Genomic DNA, 20,820 nt, shown 5'->3' with positions numbered 1-20,820 from the left:
AGTTACTCTTTTCCCAAAGAAAAAGGAAACAGCAGGCCTGTCCCCAAAGCACATCCTGAAAGGGACCCACGATGGGCCCGGTGTCCTCCTGGGGCTGGCTCTGGGGACCTTCTCTGTCGCAGTCCCTAGTCTTCCGGGGCTCTTGCCCCTGGCCTCCCTCTCCGTTCTGCTGCAGCAGTCATGACCCCCTTGAGGCAGAGTGTAGTCTCCTTTCAGTAACCTTTGAGCCTCCCTCCACCCTCACCCTCCTTCCCTGCAGTGCCTGCCAGAAACAGAGCCTCCTCAGAATACGCACTTGGACGCCTGCTGTGGGGGCTTTCTGATTGTGACTTATAAAATGGGGTTCAGGCACAGCTAGGTCAGGGTTTGCACCCACTTTTTTAATTTGATTTGGACAGAGCTGTGGGCTAAGGTTGTGAGTGAGAAATTAAGTGTGAGTCAAATATCAGGGAAATGATACAGTATTGGTAACTACAAATAATCAGCTCTTAAACCCCATCTTACTCAGCTCTCTGGCAAAATCTGGCAGACACACACACTCCCTATTTCCTTGTTTCCTAAATAAGTGCTAAAGTTTTCTTCTGACCTCATTATGTCTTGTGAATATTCTTTACTGTCTAGTTCTCTTCCCAGCCTCTTATGTTGGAGTCTCTTCTCTAACTATATTCATTCTTTTGGTGCTTTATTCATTTCTCATGGCTCTATCGATTCTTTGATGACTCTCAAATGTAGAGCTTCAACTCAGATATCTCCCCTGAACTTCAAGTTGGTAAATACAACTTGCTTACTTGAAATCTATTCTTCATAGACGAGTGTATATTTCCAAGCTTCCATGTCCAAAGCCGAACTCTGATTCCTTTCTTCCTCCGTCTTTGTAAACCTACTTTAATCTCACTGTTTCCCACTGTGCTAAAGCCCTTCTATTCACCCAGTTCCTCAGGCTGGAAGTCCCCAGTCTGAAGTTCAGCATATTCTCATAGCCCTACATCCAATCAATCCATCAATAAGTCCTATCCACTGCCTCTTCAGAGGAAATTCCAAATATAATCGATTTTTATTGTCTTTACCATTGCTTCCCTGGCTGAAACCATCATTTCACTCTTTGACCATAACAATAACTTTTGAATTAGCTTCTCTCTTACATCCCTGTCCCCCAGATAGAACTCAGAGTAGACCTTTTAAAACTTCAGTCACAGCATAACAGAATCCTGTTCAAAACTGTCCAACAGCTTTCCACCATACTTCAAACAAGTTCTAGTTTTCACCATGGCTTACGATACCCCTTATTATCTGAATCTTGGCTGCCTCTCCAGTTTCATCTCCTACCTCCTCCTCTCAGTCACTTCACTCAGTAACTGGACTGATACTGTCCCTCAAATTCACCAAACACAGACCTCAAGGCCTTTGCATCTGCTGGTCCCTCCACCTGGCACATTGTCCTTCATTCAGCTGTATGTCTTGCGCATGTGTTTCATCCAAATCTCTACTCAAATGTCACCTCCTCAGAAAGGCTGACCATGACCAATCTGCCTAAAAACGTGTTCCATGTCATTTTCTATCTTCATCCCCTATTTTCTTTCTTACCCTGTCTCAATACTTTTTTATTCAATACTTATTAATGTTATGCATCTTTTTAAATAAAACTCTCTTACTAACCTGGAAGTTCCAAGGATTTTGCCTTCTCTGTTCACTACTACATTCCTAGTACTTAGAAAAATGCTCAATCATATTCTGTAGAACAAATATCGTTAGTTGAATAAAGAGCTGCCCAGTCATATCCCAAGTTACAATGAGTAGCCATGCCTATCCCCAAGCCCCATCAAGATACTGGAGATCCTAGGCTCAGCTCTGAGTACTGTGATGCTCACGTAAAATTTAAGAGTCATCTCATTTATCTCCCATTGCCACGTATCCCTTTTATTAGAATCAGTTGTATTTCTGAAAGAACTAAGTGGGAGAATGGCCAAAACTCAGGATACCTGAAACTTAATTCTTGAAGGATGAGCTCCTCTCTATCATCTGGGCCGTGCTGTCCGCCACTAGCTTTTCCCTCCACCACCTACATGAAAGCTCCTTAAATCAGGAATCGTTTCAATGCTTTGTATCTCCAAGACAATGTCAGATACATATTGAGTCATCATTATATATCTGTTGAGTTAATGATTGTCTGAAATCAAGCTTCATGTCCGCCCGGCCTGCATCTGATTAGAATCCCATCTGTTCATTCAGCAGTCTTCTCCCAAAACCTCACTTCAGCATGATCTTCTTTCAAGCACCATCAGATAAAACTATGGACTACCCTGCTACGTGCCTTCCCAAAACCCACCGTGTAGGAAGGTGACTGAAAGAGAGGAACGCAGAGACCGTAACAACAGCCTGTTGAGAACTTACTATGTTCCAGGCACCGGGTTACGCATCGTATGTGTAATACGACACCACCCCCCACTGTTACAGATGGGAAGCTAGAGGCTAAGAACTGTTACTTCATTGATCTAAGGTACAGCCAACAAGATTTAACATGGACAGGATCACAAAACAGATTTGATACGATGTTGTGTGGGCAAGAGAGGAGGAAAGACACTCACTGTGGCTCAGAGTAGCAGAGAAGACTCATAAAAATGTAAACCTCGAACTGGGCTCGGTGGTTCCCAGGAAATACGCATTGGGCCTCGCCTGTCGTGTTTTACACATGCCGTCCTCTCCCCCTGTGTGCCCCTTCCTCCAAGTCCACCTTATACTTCTAAACCGTAAATCATTAACTTTGACAGAGCTAGCTCCTTCCCTGCTAAATGAGTCTCTGTGGCATTTCTATGCCTACATGTATCTCACTGAGTTGTAACTAACTGGTATATGTCTGTCCATTCTCCAATCCAGACTATGACCTCCTTGAGAACAGGGGCTTAATCCTTCAACTCTGTGCCCAAACAGCCAGCATAGTCCCTCGCATATAAGAGATGCTCAGTCAGTGATCAGCGAATTGGATAAAATAGTTTTTAAAACCCTACTTTTTATTGAGTGCTTGGCATAAGCCAGGCAAATCATGGGCTATGTGCCCTCATACCATCTCATTTAATATGTATTACCTCCATATTCTACAGATGAAGAAATGACATCAGAGAAGTTAAGTAGCTTTCCCAAAAGAAACACCAAGGAGCAAGTATTTGGGACAGATGGAAGGGACCAAGAGGAAAAGAAAATTAGTGCTTCTAGGCCAAAAAGCCTTTAGCATTATTTGTGCTCAGGGGTCTCTCCTCCTACCCCCATCCTACCCACACTGAACGTTCAGGGTAGGTCTTCTCTGCTGTCCTATTCTTCAGCTCTACCCAACCACAGCCCAAATTTCCCAGCTTCTATTTTCTGCCTCTTTCCAGCATCCCAGAGGGCTTTTTATTACCTTCATCCCCAAGGAATTTTCACTCTGAGCCAGGGCCCTAACTACAGGATAAATACTCCAGCTCTCTTGCTCCCCACACTCTAAGCCCTGCAGGACCTGAGGCTCCACTGCCACTCCCTTCCCTGGTGAGTCTGTCTGTCTGTGCGCTCAGCCCTGCAAAAGGCACACCTGACTGCCTCTAAGGTCCCTTTCTCTCTGAGGTGGTCTCCACTTTAGATAAAAGGGACTTGCAAATGAACCACAACTTCTGATCATTGCTGAGTGCTGAGTGCTGCTACTGCTCCTGTAATGATTCCTCACAGTAGCCTGTGAAGTAGGAATCCTCCTCTCCGCGTCACAGATGAGGAAGCGGGTTGAGAGAGGCTGGGTGACTCGACTGAGACCAGACATCTGCTGAATTCTTGGCAGGGAGCTTCTGGATGCTCGTGAGAAACCTCCAGTGACAAAGAACTTGCTCTTCCCCTCATGAGACAGCCTTATTCCTGGTACTTTAGCTCCTATTCTTACGTATTTTTTAAGAACAGCCTTTCTTGTACCACATGTTAAGGTAATTCAGCACAAAGAGAGGTGCGGGGCATCAAGAAAAGTTATTCTGGGCAAGTCATCTGGAAGAGGCTGACTCTCTCCTTGCCACCCCAGAGACAGGGGAGTCAGGAGGAAACAGCAGAGCACAGCAGAAGAGGGTGGACAGGCAGAGAAGAAAGCTACAGCAGCCTGCAGCCGCTCAGCCTCACCAAGGAGGGCGCTCCGCAGCCCCGCCGCCCACCTCCCCGCCCACAGCCCAGAGGCCCTGAGTCACACAGAGCGGGATGGCTCAGAGCACTGGTGATGCTGCCCCGCCTCCTGCCTAAGATTCCCAGATGCCCAAGACACTATGCTTGAGATAAAATATCCCTGCTTCATGTTCCCCATCTCTGCAACTGGGGCTGAGGCTTGTGGTCACTGTGCTGTGTAGCTACCAGGCTGGAGTACAAGTTCTTTGAGTGGCAGCTTTGGGACTGAGGAGACAAATTCTTAAAAGACTGGGTAGAAAAATAAAAGAAGGGAAAACAGCAAGGCCGTCCCATTGATATCTGGATTAGTCATCTCTCAATTTTCTCCACACCAGGAAAGGGCCCTGAAGCACGGACACTCCAAAAACAGTCTTACCTAGATATGTGGACCTGTGTCTTCTAAGTACAGCCTTGCTCGTGCATTTTGCCCAGCGACATATACAGACACACATAATCACACACTCAGCCACACACACAGTGTGTCCCCTCACAGAATGGAACAGTTTTACGTATACCATTTCACAAGTTTCTCTCCACTAACATTTTCCTCTATCCCTGACCCGTCAGCCACCACCAAAACTAAAATCCCCTCTGGATAAACTTGGGCCCAGGCTAAAAGGTGGAAACTCAGAGAGGGAAAGAGCACAGAAGGGAAAGTAGGAAGCACACAGAGGAAAAGATGACGAGACAGAAAGGTGCAAGGGGGGTTGTTCACTATCACAGTAACAGAAGAGCCGGCACTGGGATGGAAAACCAGGCATCCTGGTCCAGGGTTCCTTCCCCCAGATCACATTAGAAGACCTTATCCTTTCTCTCCCTGCCTCTTTCTCTCTGGGCTTGGCTATCTGATGCAAAGGATTGCAAGGAATATTGCAGCTTAAGTCAGGGATACAAATGGGCTATCTCCACAGGACTCAATTAGTTTCACTATCTCTGTCCCAGCCAGCAACCAGAACACAGTCACACCCCATTATCTCAGAAACCAGCGTGAGCAAGGCAGCTTTCCCTCCTCCACTCTTTTCTACTCTCTTCTATGTCTGTTTGTGGTTCTTGTTCTCAACCTTCTTTCCTTTTCATCCTAATCTCCTCTCCCTCTAGTGTCCTCTTCTTGAATTTTTTATATAATCATCTCTCTTTCTCATATTCTTAATTACTTGCTGGCTAGTGGATAAGGGGAAAAATGAGAAGGCGCATGTGGGTGAGGGAAGATCAGGAGACACAGACAAAGAGCTGGGATGGAGACGTGTGGACGCTCAGTACTACCGTGTGCCCAAACTTGGTCTCTGTACTTGCTTACAGTGGATGATTCTGTATTTCCAAGGATGAAAATTCACTTCTAATCTCCTCTTTTTTTTCTCATGTGCTTTTGATTTTTATTAGAGATAATACTTTGTATGCAATCATCTCTCAATAGCCTTATCAGATCACAAATTATGGACAAATCATCCTGACACCTACCATTGACAAATTTTGCATGATCTCACCTGTTTTCTGGCCACATCCATACCAGAAACCTACAACAAGCACAGGATTCTAAGACTAACATTACTCAGGCAGTGTTATGGCTAGAACTGGCTACCAGAGTTTAAGCCCCTCAACATGTGCTTTGCTGTTCCCAGTCAGAACCCAGGTTTTAAGCTTCATCTGAGGGTAACCATGGGCTCAATGGCTTGAAAAATCCACCCAGAATCTCCCTGCTTTCCCTTCTTTTCCCATCAGTCCTGATCCTCCCATCTTGAAAAGCACATCTGATTCATTTGAACAATATATTACCCTTATATTGTCACATAGGTAGATGATTCAGAAGAAAATAATGGTAGAATGCAGGCAGAAGAGGATTCACAGGCAGAAAAAAGAAAGCTGTAAGAGTTTCTAGCCACTCAATCTTCATCATGGAGAGAGTTCTGCAGCCATGCCGCCCACCCTACACCCCAACCCTGATGTCACTGAAGAAGACACAACTGGAAAGGCCTCTTTGAATCCTGGTTATGGTAAGTTCACCTCCTGCTTTGCATCATTTCCCAGTGCTCTACAATCTTCTCATCCCGGGTGTTTTCCATGAGGTCTAACTTATGTTTCCTGCTGCCATTTCAGTTTCAGCCACACCATAAGGATGCATCCCAATTGCTTCGTCTCTCAGGGCTTCTTAGAGCTCAGATCAAGGCATTAAACTGTTCTCTACCACCCCACCTTGACCTCGATATGCAATTCACAAACCACAGCCATCAGAACCCAACCTCCTTCCTGCTCATGGGAATTCCTGGCCTGGAGGCATCCCACTTTTGGATTGCGTTTCCCTTCTGCTCCATGTATGCCCTGGCAGTGCTCGGCAACATGGCAGTGCTGCTGGTGGTGCGTTCAGAGCCTGCACTGCACCAGCCCATGTACCTGTTCCTGTGCATGCTGTCCACCATCGACCTGGTGCTCTGCACCTCTATGGTGCCCAAGCTCCTTGCACTCTTTTGGGCCAATGCTGCTGAGATTGCCTTTGGGGCCTGTGCTACCCAGATGTTCTTCATTCATGGCTTCTCAGCTGTAGAATCTGGTATCCTGCTAGCAATGGCCTTTGACCGCTACTTGGCCATCTGCCGGCCCCTGCACTATGGGCCATTGCTGCCCCTAGAGGCTGTGGGCAAGCTGGGGGCTGCTGCTGTATTTCGTGGCTTGGGACTCATGACCCCACTCACCTGCTTACTGGCAAGACTGAGCTACTGTAGCCGAGTGGTGGCCCACTCCTACTGTGAGCACATGGCCGTGGTGAAGCTGGCTTGTGGGGGCACACAGCCAAACAACCTCTACGGCATCACTGCTGCCACACTGGTGGTGGACACTGATTCTATGTGCATTGCTGTCTCCTATGCACTCATCCTCCGGACTGTGTTAGGCCTTTCCTCCAAGGAGGCAAGGACTAAGACTTTTGGCACCTGTGGCTCCCACCTGGGTGTCATCCTTCTCTTCTACACACCAGGACTCTTCTCATTCTACACGCAGCGCTTTGGCCAGCACGTGCCCCGGCACATCCACATCCTCTTGGCTGACCTCTACCTTGTTGTGCCACCCATGCTCAACCCCATCATCTATGGCATGAAGACCAAGCAGATCCGGGATGGGGCCCTCCGACTGCTAAAGCAGGGCATTGTTCAGTCATAAAGTCTTCGACCTCATCCTAGGACACTATCCTATTCTCCCCATATCCTTTGGGCAATGTTTAAGAGACCAGTGGCTCCCAGTAGGATGGGGAGACAGAAACCCACATGCAATGGTATCCTTACTTTGATAAGGAGGCATAGCACAAGTATGATAGAGAAAGGACCATCAGGTGTTTCCCACTTGTGATGCAGATATGGTTAGAAAGCCCTGTCCAACAGGAAAATGGTTACCAAGCAGATGATGGCCTCCCAGGGAATCCCATTCTGCTGTACTGACATGGCTCCTACCTCCCAGGAGACCTCAATAAAGTGAGAAAGATATGACTAGTGGTCTGACAAGGAGAAATTGCCCTCATTCATAGTCAAGTGTTCCTACTCTGATAGCAATACATGGATACATCCCTCAGTGAGCTCTAAGTCTGATGGGAGAAAGACAGTAAATTAGAGAGCCTCAGAGACGGAGCACTCAGCATTGGGCCATAAGGACAAGAACAAGTAAGAATCATGGGCAAACTGTTGTACAGAGGAATAAGTAACAACATTATTGCCAACAGAGGAAGTTTCTCGGGAAGATCAAAGTTTTTATTTTTTTTTTCACTGAGCATGCACTATAGGCCAATTATTTTGCTAAACTCAAGCAGTATGGACTTGATTACATCAAAAGCCCTCCTCTTATGATGACTGCACATCGTTAGAGGAAGCATACATGTGAGGAGACAGCAGGCAAGCCAAATTAAACTAATATGATAATGGTAGCCACAGGGACTGCAGGTTCTAAGTAAGGGCACTTAACCTGCTCAGGGAAAATGAGGTCCCAGGGCCCACCTCCTCTCATAGGAAGCATAGGAAATGCCACTTCCTTGGAAGCCTTCGACCACGCCTGAGTATAAGGTGTGGGAACAAAGCCTCTGGCTGGATGATGTCAAGTCTGAGCATCCTTAGTCTTTCTTTCTGTTCCCTGGGAGCGGCCCTATGGAACTCCCACTAAGCCTCAAAGGTTTAAGGAAGAGACCAGACCCCTTCTTCGGAGAGAAAATTGATAAGGCAGTCCAATGGGACCTCCTGAGCAGGTTTATAAAAATGAAAGTGATGTCTGCAACTTGGGCTCCAGAGTTCTCGGGGGCTCTGGTTCTGACTTGCTCAGAAACAGCAGGCAAACTAATAGGTAATAATAGGTATTTGTCTTTCTGTTAAAGCATATTAATGATCTCAGAAAGAGCTTACACGGGAGAATGCCTCTAGCAGGCTCAGGTCACCAGAACTTCATCTGGTAGCAGCAATGGATGAGCTCATCCCTGCAGTGCACCAAGAGGAAATGCATCATCTTACTGTATCTTGTAACCATCTGATGAGGAACATAGAATTAACTACCCCCACTTTATGGAGCCAGAGGTGGAATATTAGGAAGACAGTAACTTGTTCAAGAAAGCAAGTAAAAGCCAGAAGTCAAACCTAGATCTTTCTAATTCTAAATTCCGTGCTTTTTACTTTTTACCAAGTAAACTCTTATAAATCTAGGCCTCATGACCAAGAATATAATAAGGTTTAATCTAGGAGTGAGGGGATGATTCTCTAAATCACTGACATTTCTGAGAATATGCAACATGTCAAACACTATTCTGGGGGCCTAGAGATGTAATGGTGATTCAGGAAGATAAATCTCTGACAACTTGGATATGAGACCTCAGCAAAATCCACCCCCACAATGTCTTCTCAGTGACTCATGTTACCATAATAATTCTTCCTTCACTCCTGGACACAGCACACATGAAATAAGTAGTTCTAATTTGCCCACGGACAGCCCAGGTTGCCAGACAATCAGAGACCTCAAATTGGCCGATAAATTCTAATCTCCAGAATATTTAATTCAAGCTATAGGGGAAGTCAAGAAAGTCAGCCACATCCTATTTGGGATTACACTGGTTATGGTTGGATTTATTTTTCCCAAACCATTCTTTTTTTTTTAATGAGGTATAATCTACCTAAATAAAGTACATGTATTAAATGTACAGTTTGATGATTTCTGACAAATGTATGTATCAGCATAACCACTATTTAATTAAGATAGAAAATATTTTCATAATCCCAGAAAGTTCCCTTGTGCTCCTTTCAGGCAATATACTTGCTCCCCAACTGAGACAACTACTGTTTGATTCTGATTACCTTGGGTCAAACTTACTGTTTCAGAAGTCCATGTAAGTGGAATAATAAAATATATATTCTTGGTTCAACATTATGCTTTTGAGATCCATTTGTGTTGCTATGTGCATTTTGAGATTCATTTGTATTGTTGTTAGTTCCTTTTTATTGCTAAGTAATAATCCATTGTATGAATATACCAAAGTTTAACTATTTGTTTTTGGACACCTGGGTTGTATCCTATTTGAGGGCTATTGTGAATAAAGCTGCTATGAATATTTCTTAACCTAGGAGTGGAAATTCTGCGTTAAACAGTAGGTATATAGGAGGGGCAAGATAGGGGTATGGGATTAAGAAATACAAACTACTATGTACAAAATAAATAAGCAACAAGGATATATTGTACAGCACACGGAAAGCCATTATTTTGTAATAACTTTAAATGGAATATAACATATAAAAATACTGAATCACTATGTTGTATACCTAAAACAAATATAATATTGTAAATCAACTATATTCAGTTTTTTAAAAGGTAGGGGTATGTTTAATAGAAACTGTCAACAGTTTTCCAAAGTAATTGTGCCATTTTATATTCTCACCAGTGATGCACAACAGTTCCCAGTTGTTGCACATCCTGGTCAACCCTCTATACTGACATTCTTTTCTTAATGTTAGTCATTCCAACATGCGTAAGCTAGTAAGTCATGGTCTTATTTTGCATTTTTCTGACAACTAATGACGTTGAGCAACTTTTTATATCTTTACTGTTCATGCATACACCTCTATGAAATGTTCAAGTCTTTTGTCCATTTTTATCAATTTTTTGCTTTGTGATGGATTTATACCAGCTGTTTCTGTATTCTGAATACAAGACATTTGTCATATACCCAGTAAAAACAATTTGTCCAATTTTGTGTCTTGCTTTTTTATTTTTTTACTGTCCTGTTTTGATAAAAAGAAATTTCTAGTCATGGTAAAGTCAAAATAATCAATTTTATTCATGTTCAGTGCTTTGTTTTGTAGATTTAGCTTTTAATTTTAGGTCTGTGTTCCAACACAAATAATAATTGTGTATGGTATGAAATAGAAATCAAGATTTATTTTTTCACATATGGATATCCAGTTATTCCCAAATTATGTCTGAGAGACATTCTTTTCCAAATTGAATTTCTCTGGCAACTTTGTCAAAAATCAGTCAGCTATTTATGTGTGGATATATTTCTAGATTTTCTTTTCTTTCATTAATCTTTTTGATCAGTGGAATTAAATACATCAAGTATATCAATACTATACTGTTTTGTTAATGATAACTTTATAATGAGTCTCAAAATGAAGCATTGTATGTTCTCCAACACTGCACTTCCACATTGGTTTTGGTTATTCTATGTCCTTTGCATTTCTATATTTCTATTTTAGAATTTATTTTTTAATTTCTATAAAAATTATTGCTAGAGTTTTGATTATATGATTTTTCTTTCTTTTTCTGCTCTTAATGTTACTGGCTACGGCTTCTGACATAATGTTCAATAGAATTAGTAAGGCAAACATCCTTGGCTTGTTTCTGATCTTACAAGAAAAGCATTCAATCTTTCATCATTAAGTATGATGTTAACTATAGGTTTTTCATAGTAACCTTTACCAATTGTTGAAAGTTTTTATCCAGATGGTATTGAATTTGTTCAAATCACTTTACTTCATATAATTAGGCAACCATATATTTTTTCTCCTTTATTCTGTTAATGGGGTATACTCTATTGACGTTTTCAAATGTTAAACTACCTTGTATTCCTGAAATAAACCCTACTTGGTCATGATGTAATATCATATTTATACATTGCTGGATTCAACTTGCTAATATTTTGATAAGAATAATTATGTCAATGTTCATGAAAGACATTTATTTTATAGTTTTCTTCCTTGTAATTTCCTTATCAGGTTTTTATATCAGGATTTTGCTTGCCTCATAAAATATATTGGAAAGTATTCTCTACTGCTCTGTTTTTTGAAAATGTTTATGTATATTTATTTTATTTGTTTCTTAAATATTTAATTGAATTCCACAGGAAAAATCTGGGGCTGAAGTTTCTTTCATTTTTGTATTTCACATTCAGTTTTTAATGAATATGTTTATTTAGATTTTGTATTTTCACAAGCTTTCTATTTCCTCTAAATTGCCAAAATTATATAATTGTCAAGATAATATACTGACATATGTATAAAATTGTTTATAACCTCCCCATATTATTCTTTTAATTCTATAGGACTTGTCACCGCTTTTATTTCTGATATGGGTTATCTGTGTGTGTTTGTCCCATTCTGTCATGCTGGTGGAGGAGAAAGAGGAATCAATCTTACTAATTTTTAGAGCCAAATTGTAGCTTTGTTGATTTTTCTCTATTGTTTGTTTTTTTCTTTTATTGATTCTGCTTTTTTATTTCCATTCTTCTGTTTACTTTGGTTTTCTTTACTCTTCTATTTCTAGCTTCTTAAGGTGGCAGCTTAAGTCACCTTATAAACTTCTCTCTATGCATTGCTTTAGCTGGATCCCACAAATTTTGATATGTTGTGCTAAAATATTTTGTATGACTGTCTAATTTCCCTTATGATTTTTTCCAACTCATGGGTTACTTTAAGTTTGTTGTTTGATTTTTCAACTGTTTGAGAATTTTCTATATATATTATTACTATTAATTTCTAATTTAATTCCACTATAGCTGGAATCATACATTTTTAATTTCAGTCTTTCAAAATGTACTCAGACTTGTTTTATGGCCCTAATATGGTCTATCTTGGTAAATATTCCATGTGTACCTCTAATCAATGTTTCTGTACTTTGGGGAGTATATTATTTTATGATTATCAGTTAGATCATGTTGATTAATGGTGTTCAAATTTATCTTTACCAGTTTTTCAAATCTGGCTCTTTTATCACTTACTGACAGAACTACTAAAATCTAACTACAATTGTGGATTTGTCTACTTTTCCTTTTAGTTCTATCAGTTTTTTCTTTGTGTATTTTGAAGTTCTGTTATTAAATGCATACACATTTAGAATTTTTATATATTTTTGATAAATTGACACTTTTAGCATTATAAATGGTCCTTTTCATTCTGGACAACATTGTGCTTTTTAAGTCAATTTTGTCTGACATTATTATAGCTACAATCGACTTTAGTCTACTTAAACAGCATAGGACATCATTTAACATTCCATCCTTTAGCATTTAAACTGTCTCAGGCTTTATTTATAGTTAATTGTTTGCAGACAGCAAAGAATTGGGCCTTGCTTAAGTATCTAGCCTGACAAATTCTGACAGTCAGTTGGAGCATTTAGTCCATTTACATTTAATGTTATAAATATGCTTGGGTTTAAGTCTACCTATTTATTTTGTGTTTTCCTCCTTTGTTCTTTATTCCTCCTGAATTGCATTTTTGAGGTTACTTGAAAAGATACTGAAATGCCATTCTAACCCCTCTATTTGACTTTAGCTAAACTTTATATTTGTATAGGAAGCTCTGGGGTTTATCCTATATACCCCAAACTTATGACAATCTTCCTTGAATTAATGTTATACCACATTATGTAAAGTTTAAAAATATTATAACAGTTCAAGTCTATTTACTCTGTCCTTTGTGCTATTCTTACATGTTTTACATAAAATATACACATATATTTACATATAGTTCATATACATTATAAACTTCAAAATTTTTAAACTACTTTAAAGAATTTAATAAGAGAAAAATAGTCTATTATTTTATGCATATGTTTACTGCTTACAGTGCTCGTCTCTTCTTCCTACAGATCCAAATTTCTGTACAGTATTACTATTCAGCATTAAGAACTTCCTTTAGCATTCTAGTATAGGTTTGTTGGAAAGAAATTCTCTCAGCTTTTACCTGAAAATATCCTTATTTTAATTTCATTTTTGACAAGTTTTTGCTAGCTTTAAAATTCTAGATTGACAGGTTTATTTCTCCTTTTAGCACTTTAAATATGTTGTTCCTTTGGGTTTTGGCCTCATTTTTTAATGCAAGTCAGTCGTCATTCTTTTCATTGTTCACGTATTTGTAATGTACCTTTTTCAACGTATGTTAGTTACTTTTTTTCTTTTCTTTGGTTTTCATCAGTTTGACTTTGATATGTCAATGTGTAATTTTCTTTGTATTCAGTTTGCTTGGGGCTCACTGAATTTTCTAAGTCTATGGGTTAACTTTGTAATTAAATTTTGAAAAATGTTTTCAGTTAGTTCAGCAAGTATTTTTCTGCCCCATTATCTTTCTACTCCTACTGGGACTTCAATCACATATATGTCAGACTACTTGATAAAGATTTCTTTATCCACTTATTTTAATTCGTTTCTCTCTGTGTTTCTATTAACTGATTACTAAAATATTGGATACTTTCTACTGATTTGTCTTCAGGTTCACTGACCCTTTCTTTTTCATTGTCCAGTCTGATTTCACTCCCAACTATGATTTTTTTTTACTTCAGATATTATATTTTCAGATTTAGAACTTTTATTTGACTCTTTTATACAGCTTCTAAATTTCTCCTGAAATCCTCATATCATCACCCATTTATGCATCTTTTCTCATAGATTTTATACTATTTTTATAGTCACATTAAAATATTTGTCTGCTATTTACAAAATGTGGGTTATCAAAAGTCTCTTTCTGTTGACTTTTTTCTCTGGATTATGCTTTTTTCATATGTTTAGTAATTTTCCAATGTATACTGGACATTGGTAAATGACATATTGAAAAGTCTCTGGATCCTATTATCTTTCTTTGGGCAGCATTTAATTTTTGTTAGCAGGTATAGTTAACTTATTAATAGGTCAATGATCTTGATCCTATAACGTTTAACTTCAGGCTCTGTTAAAACTAATCTATTTCATTTTTACTCTTAGTCCAAGAGCATAGATAGCCCTTAGTACTTGGATGTACTTGCCCTTAGCCTTTCTGGGGTTTTAATCAGAGACTAAAATGTTACCAATTTCTCCCAACTTGGTTTATTTTAAGTATCAAATTCTGTCTTCCTAATACCAGGAATGAAGGAAATTGCTGAACACAGGGACACTACTCTAAATAAAGATACAGTTCAGTGACATTCTTAGTTGCAGTCTCCTTGACCTTATAATACAGGAAGAATTACACCTGGTGGCCAGGATCATTGCACTCTCTGCTTTCATCCCTGTCCAGCTGATCCATCAGAACATGCACAGCTCGACTGTCGCATCTTCTTCTCAGATCTACCAGTCTCCCTCACCTGAGGGTCAGCTTTCTGGCCCCCTCTGTCCCTTTATCCATTCTGACACCCACTATTTAAGCATCCTCTCAGCAGGATTAGGAGTCCAAGACTTTTCTTACTACACTACTTTTCTCTGTTTTGTAACACCAATATGCCAGGGGCTAACATTGTGTCTTATTTAAATGAGTGATTAGATGGGCTTAAAAAGGTTACTGCTTCTAATAAATGTTTTGAAGAAAGGAGGGGCTGTAAGATTACTGCCTGGTCATCTCAAGAATCAAAAGACAGATACTAGATGTCTTGGTGGCTGGAACTAGAATAATGTCCTTTTGAAGCGGATCAGGACAACATCCACTGAGTTTTTCCAAGAAACAACGGTAGTTTCCGAAGTCATATGATTGGCATACAGAGCCCAAGTCACACCAGGATACAAGGTCAGAAGAGGAAAAGACAGTGAAAGAAAAAGAGAGAAAGAGAGAGAGAGATAAGAAACTGATGACACAAAAATACACATAGGGGAGGGAGACCAATGTGGCAGCTCACCTTCTCCCATAAATACATCAAAAATACACCTAATGTGGGACAATTCTCACAGAATATCTACTGAACCCTGGCAGAAGATCTTATACAACCAAAGCTGCAAGAAAGATCAGCAGATAACTGAATAGGACAAAAGAAAAATAAAGAAATCAGGACAGGACCTGTTCCTCTGGGAGGGAGTGTGAAAGAGGAAAAGTTCCCTAACCCTGGGAACCCCCTTCACTGGCTAGGAGATTAGCCAGGATAGACAGGGAGATTCAGAGGCTCAGAGGAGAGTGCAGCAACAGTGGAGGGTTGCAGCAGGCAAAATAGAGAGAGACCAGCATAGACAATGCTGGCCACTTCCCTGTACTGCCCAGCCCAAGACGCATGTCTGCTGGTGTGCACAGGGAACTGAGTGCTGAAACTCTAGCTTTAGCAGAGGAACCTTAGGAGAGAACTGGGATTGGCTACAGACAGTCCCAAGGGGTCGAAGCATGGTCTGGGCCACAACTGTGAACGTGCTCAAGACAGAGCCCAGGACCAGGACAGAAGTCCCACTGTTAGTGCATACATGGTGGAGAGACCCACCATAGCAGCTTCATTCTCCCCATGCTTACAGAGGGCACAGCTCTACCTCTGAGTGCTGGGAGCCTGCAAGCACCAGCAGATTGCCCACATGCAGAGGCAGAGCTGAAGTCCAAACTGAAACTGGGGGCCACTGAACTTTGGAAGCAGTATTGAAATCTGAGCCATGTCCCCACTATGGCAAATTTACACCACTGCATGTGGGACATCTGAGCAAATCAGTTACTCGCATGGCTGGAGCGAGTCCAACATTAGCAGCTACAGGCTTTGTGGGTGATCACATACAGAAGTGGGGCTGGAGTCTGCACTGGTTCCTTAGCTCCCAGGTGCATGACTACTGGGAGTCCCAGTGCCTGACTTTGGTGGATCTGTCTGCAGATTTGTGATGGTGGCTTTGATGATTACAGCACGTGAAAGATATCCAGGATGATTGCCTGCCTTCCCACAGCTGAGGCAGGGCCAAGGGCAGTGTGAACAAAAGTGTACTTTCTGAGCTTGCAAAACAAGTGACAGGCAACACCACAGAGTACATCTCCCAGTGGACAGCTCCTGCAGAAGAGTACTTAGTGGCTGCCATTCCAGCAGAAGTGTTCCAGTCCTGCCGACCTCACAGCACAGCTCAGAAATGGATATGGGGGCTTCTATTCCAACAACTGGGTAGCAGACCCTACTTCTAACAGGTAGGTAACAACCACAGAGCAAAGAGGAGGCCCCTCTTAACATCCAGAGCAGGGTTTTGTCACCACAATACCAATCACCTCCTTTCAAGGAGATAATGGCCAGCACACACTGAGGGAAGATGTGACAGGCATCCATACTAAAAACAGCCCTTACAATAAAAATATTAGATGCATGCAGGCTGCATAGTAATGCTGCCCTTCAAGACCACAGTAGATAACTGTTTCTCCTAAACTCATAGAGTCAGATAAACATAAGCAAAATGAAGCAGAGGAAGCACTGCCAATTAAAAGAATAAGAGGAATCTGCTGAAAGAATAAACAATGAAACAGACCACTCCAGTCTACCAGATCCTGAGTTCAAAAAGGAGTTAATTTAAAAACTGAAGGAATTAAGAAAAGCTATCCATAGAAACACAGATCACCGTAACAATGAACTAGAAACTATAAAGAGGAGCCAATTAAAATTAGAAAACTCATATACTGAGACAAAAGCCAAGCTAAAGGCAATAAACAGCAAACTAAATAATGCAGAATGAACAAGTGATCTTGAAGACAGAAAATCAGAACAGCAGACAGAAAGAGAAATAAAAATAAACAAATAAAAGCATAATATGAGACCATGGGATAATATAAAGTGAGCCAATTTATCCTTAATAGGAAACCCAGAAGGAGAAGAAAGAGAAAAGGGTATTTAAAATATATTTGAAGAAATTTTGGTGGAAAACTTCCCAAGCCTAATGAAGGAATCAGATATCCAGGTACAGAAAGCATAGAGGGTCCCAAACAAGATGAATCCAAACAGACCTACACCAATACATATTAAAATGACAAAATTTAAAGATAAAGAGAGGGTTCTAAAGGCAGCAAGAGAAAAACAATGAGTTAGTCACAAGGGACTCTCCATAAGGCTCTCAGCTGATTTCTCTACATAAACATTGAAGGCCAGATGAGAGTGGCAAATATATTCAAAGTCCTGAAAGGGAAAAATCTGTAACCTACAGATACTCTACCCAGAAAGATTATCACTTAGAATAGAAGGAGAGGTAAAACATTTCTCAGACAAGTAAAAACTAAAAGAATACAGCAACACTAAAGCTATACTAAAAGAACTATTGACAGGTCTTCTCTAAACAAAAAAGAAGCAAGTATCCATAGGAAAGAGAAAATCACAATTGGAAAGGAAATCACTTAAATAAGCCAGTACATACATGGAAGTGACAAGAAAGCAGGGGCAGCAATACTTATATTAGACAAAATAGGCTTTAAAACAAAGGCCATAAAGAAAGACAAAGGACACTATATAATGATAAGAGGATCAATACAAGAAGGTTCTACACTCGTTAACACATATGCACCCAACACAGGAGCCCCTATACACATAAAACAAATACTAACAGACATAAAGGGAGAAACTGATGGAAATCCAATAATACTAGATTTTTAGCACCTCACTAACATCAATGGAAAGATCTTCCAGGCAGAAAATCAATAAGGCAACAGAGATCCTAAATGATACACACACACACACACACACACACACACACACACACACATACACATAGCCCTGAATCACTTTGCTGTACACCAGAAACTAACACAACATTGTGAATCAACTATACTTCAATAAAAATAAATAAATAAAGGCAAATGTCTAAAGTGGGCATTGCTGCAAACCTGCCCAGCCTCCTGTGATAGAAGTGCTCAGATTGATCGGGTTCACATCTCAAAAATATCAGGTAGATGACACCAATAAAATTAAGGGATCTGTGAAACCATCACCCCAATCTAGGCCATAAACATATCCATTACCTCCAAAAGTTTTCCTCTTACATTTTTTATTTATTATTATTTTTCTCTTTGATAAGAACACTTAACGTAAGATCTACCCTCTTAGAAAAAATTTAAGATACAATACGGTATTGTTAACTACAGGCCCTATGCTGTACAGATGATCTCTTATTTCCAAGCTCATCAAGATGTATACATTAAATATGCACAGCTTTTTATATGTCAATTATACCTCAATAAAGTGTTTTTCTTTAAATGAATCAATAAAAAGAAGCATCCCAAAGGAGAAAGGAAAAAAATAAAGACCTGAAAAATCCGAGCTGTTAATGCTGCAGAAATTTATTTCATTGTCTCATGCATGGGAACGGCTCACCCGTCAGCAGTTACTATGTACTGACATTGGAATAACTGTGAAAATTAATATTTACATCTTTACAAATCATAGTTGATAGAGTTGGCCGTTTTAAAGATGTAGAAACTTAGTAAATCTTGGGTGAAATGCTTTCTTAAAAGATAAAATCATGGAACCTAGCACCAAGTGTGGAAGTGTGGGTTTTTCCCTCATGCGGCTCTAGTGCAGGCTAAGAAAGTTGATCCAATCATAATTTCAAATACTTAATCATAAGAAAATCTGAACAGTCAGCGAGCAGCTTTCCTGGGCTTGGCAGTGCCAAGCTTTCTCTCTAGCTCAAAGCAGAGACACACATGAAGAGAACCACAAGAAAATGACCACGCCCTAAGGTACAAATAAGTGCTAGAGAAATTCAGCATATACAGTGTTGTCCTAGGTGTTTCCCACCAACCACTCACTTTTTGTACTTCTTGGTGTATGAGCTGGTTTATATTAAATGGGGGAAAAGAGTGCCAGTATTAAGGTGATTGTAGCTTACTTATACACAATATTCTTATTATACATAATATAATAGGAATATAGTTCTTCCTTCAAATGAAATAATGAGGGGTGGGAAACCCAGTGGGGAAAGGAAAGAAGTGTCTGCACAAATAGGTATGCACACACATCTTCCCAGTCAGTGTGGTTAAGTCCCCTAGGCAAGGAGACACTGCAGTATATCTGAATCTGAAATAGTTCAGCTCTGATTGGAGCTATGGGAGGATTAGCAAGGTGATACTTCACTATGCTTTCCACTGGTCTCAGTCCCCCAAAACTATGATTATAGAAGCTGATAGTGCCCCACAAAAGGCTCAACAGTAAGATCTGAACCATTCAGAAACCTCGAAAATTAACTCTCACCACTAGTCTTCCCCTACCCCAAGACCCAGGTTGACCCACAAGGGCTGTGTGCCACGGGTCCTGCTGTTCTACGAGACATCAACCCTTTTCTGCTGCAAGCGCTTTAGGAGGCCCTGGCGGATCTGCTTAGACTTGATGCAGTAGACAATGGGGTTCATGAAGGGTGGAACCAAGAAGTGCAGGTTGGCCATGAGCACTGCCAGAGCAGGGTAGCTGTCCTTCTCTACTCGGTGCAACACAGACAGCCCCAGTTTGGGCAAATAAAAGATGAGAACAATGCAGAGGTGTGAGATACATGTATTGAGTGCCTTTAGTCGTTCCCCAGGTGATGCAATGCTCAGCACAGTCCGTAGGATCAAGACATAGGAGAGCATGATGAGGGAGGAATCAAAGCCCAATGAGAGGAGGATGGAGACCAGGCCCACCAGGCTGTTGACCTGAGTGTCTGAGCAGGCCAGTCCCACAAGGTCACAGTGCAGGCAGTAGCAGTGAGAGAGTACACTGATCTGGGGAAAGAGCAGACGCCGCAGGAGGAGGGGTCCCGGGAGATTCAGCAGGACAGCCCTCACCATGATGGTAGCCCCGACTTTGGCCATGGCTGAATGGGTAAGCATTGAGGCATAGTGCAGAGGGTCCCGGATAGCAACAAAGCGATCAAAGGCCATGGCCAGCAGCACACCAGATTCCACATAGGTGAAGGTGTGGATGAAGAATATCTGTGTTGCACAGAGATCCAAGGGCAGCTCACGAACACCCAGCCAGAAGAGCTGCACCATGGTGGGGAAGGTGGAGGCACAGAGGCCCAGGTCTGAGGCTGCCAACATGGACAGGAAGATGTACATAGGTTCGTGTAAGGCTGGATCTGTGCGGATCAGGAAGAGAATGATGCTGTTACCCAGGATGGAAACCACACAGACAAGGTTGATGGGAATGGACACCCAGTGGTGAGAAGCTTCCAGGCCTGGAAAGCCAGTGAGGAGGAAGGTGGAATGACCAGAAGTGCTGGTGTTGCAGGAGAACACAGAGATTCCAGGAGGGAGTTGTCCACCCTGTAAGTAAGAGGCATTCATTCATTTGATCACCACTTATAAAGTCTCTACTAAGCACTAAGGGCTGGAAGGAAGAGCTGCCCCATTTTCCTTTCTCAGGCCATGAGAGAAACCTCATTCTTCTGAGGAGCTCCATTCCCCTCCACTCCCTGGATGATTCAATCTTCTCCTCAAATAAAGTGATGTTGAAAAAATTTTATGAACTAATCTCTGCTTATTGCTTTAGCCACTC

At 41.1% G+C, this 20,820-nt stretch overlaps 2 protein-coding genes and 1 long non-coding RNA gene across 3 annotated transcripts in view; 1 reads left to right on the top strand and 2 right to left on the bottom strand.

The window, feature by feature from the left end:
- The window catches only part of LOC140698694 (uncharacterized), an 88,327-nt gene that overhangs the window by 56,712 nt on the left and 10,795 nt on the right, over nt 1-20,820 (bottom strand). The gene's annotated exons all lie outside the window — the stretch shown is intronic.
- LOC102542210 (olfactory receptor 52P1-like) lies at nt 6,370-7,411 on the top strand. Its single transcript, XM_015238350.3, has one exon. The coding sequence runs from the start codon at nt 6,370-6,372 to the stop codon at nt 7,315-7,317; it is 948 nt and encodes a 315-aa protein (XP_015093836.1). The 3' UTR covers nt 7,318-7,411.
- On the bottom strand, nt 19,608-20,609 carry LOC102541962 (olfactory receptor 51G2-like). The gene has a single exon (XM_006203569.1). It carries the CDS (start codon nt 20,607-20,609, stop codon nt 19,608-19,610), a length of 1,002 nt encoding a protein of 333 aa, XP_006203631.1.

This window comes from Vicugna pacos, chromosome 10, assembly GCF_048564905.1.
Source record: "Vicugna pacos chromosome 10, VicPac4, whole genome shotgun sequence".
Taxonomy (NCBI): Eukaryota; Metazoa; Chordata; class Mammalia; order Artiodactyla; family Camelidae; genus Vicugna; species Vicugna pacos.
Note: the sequence above shows the minus strand (reverse complement) of the source record. Positions and strands in the feature narration are given on the sequence as shown.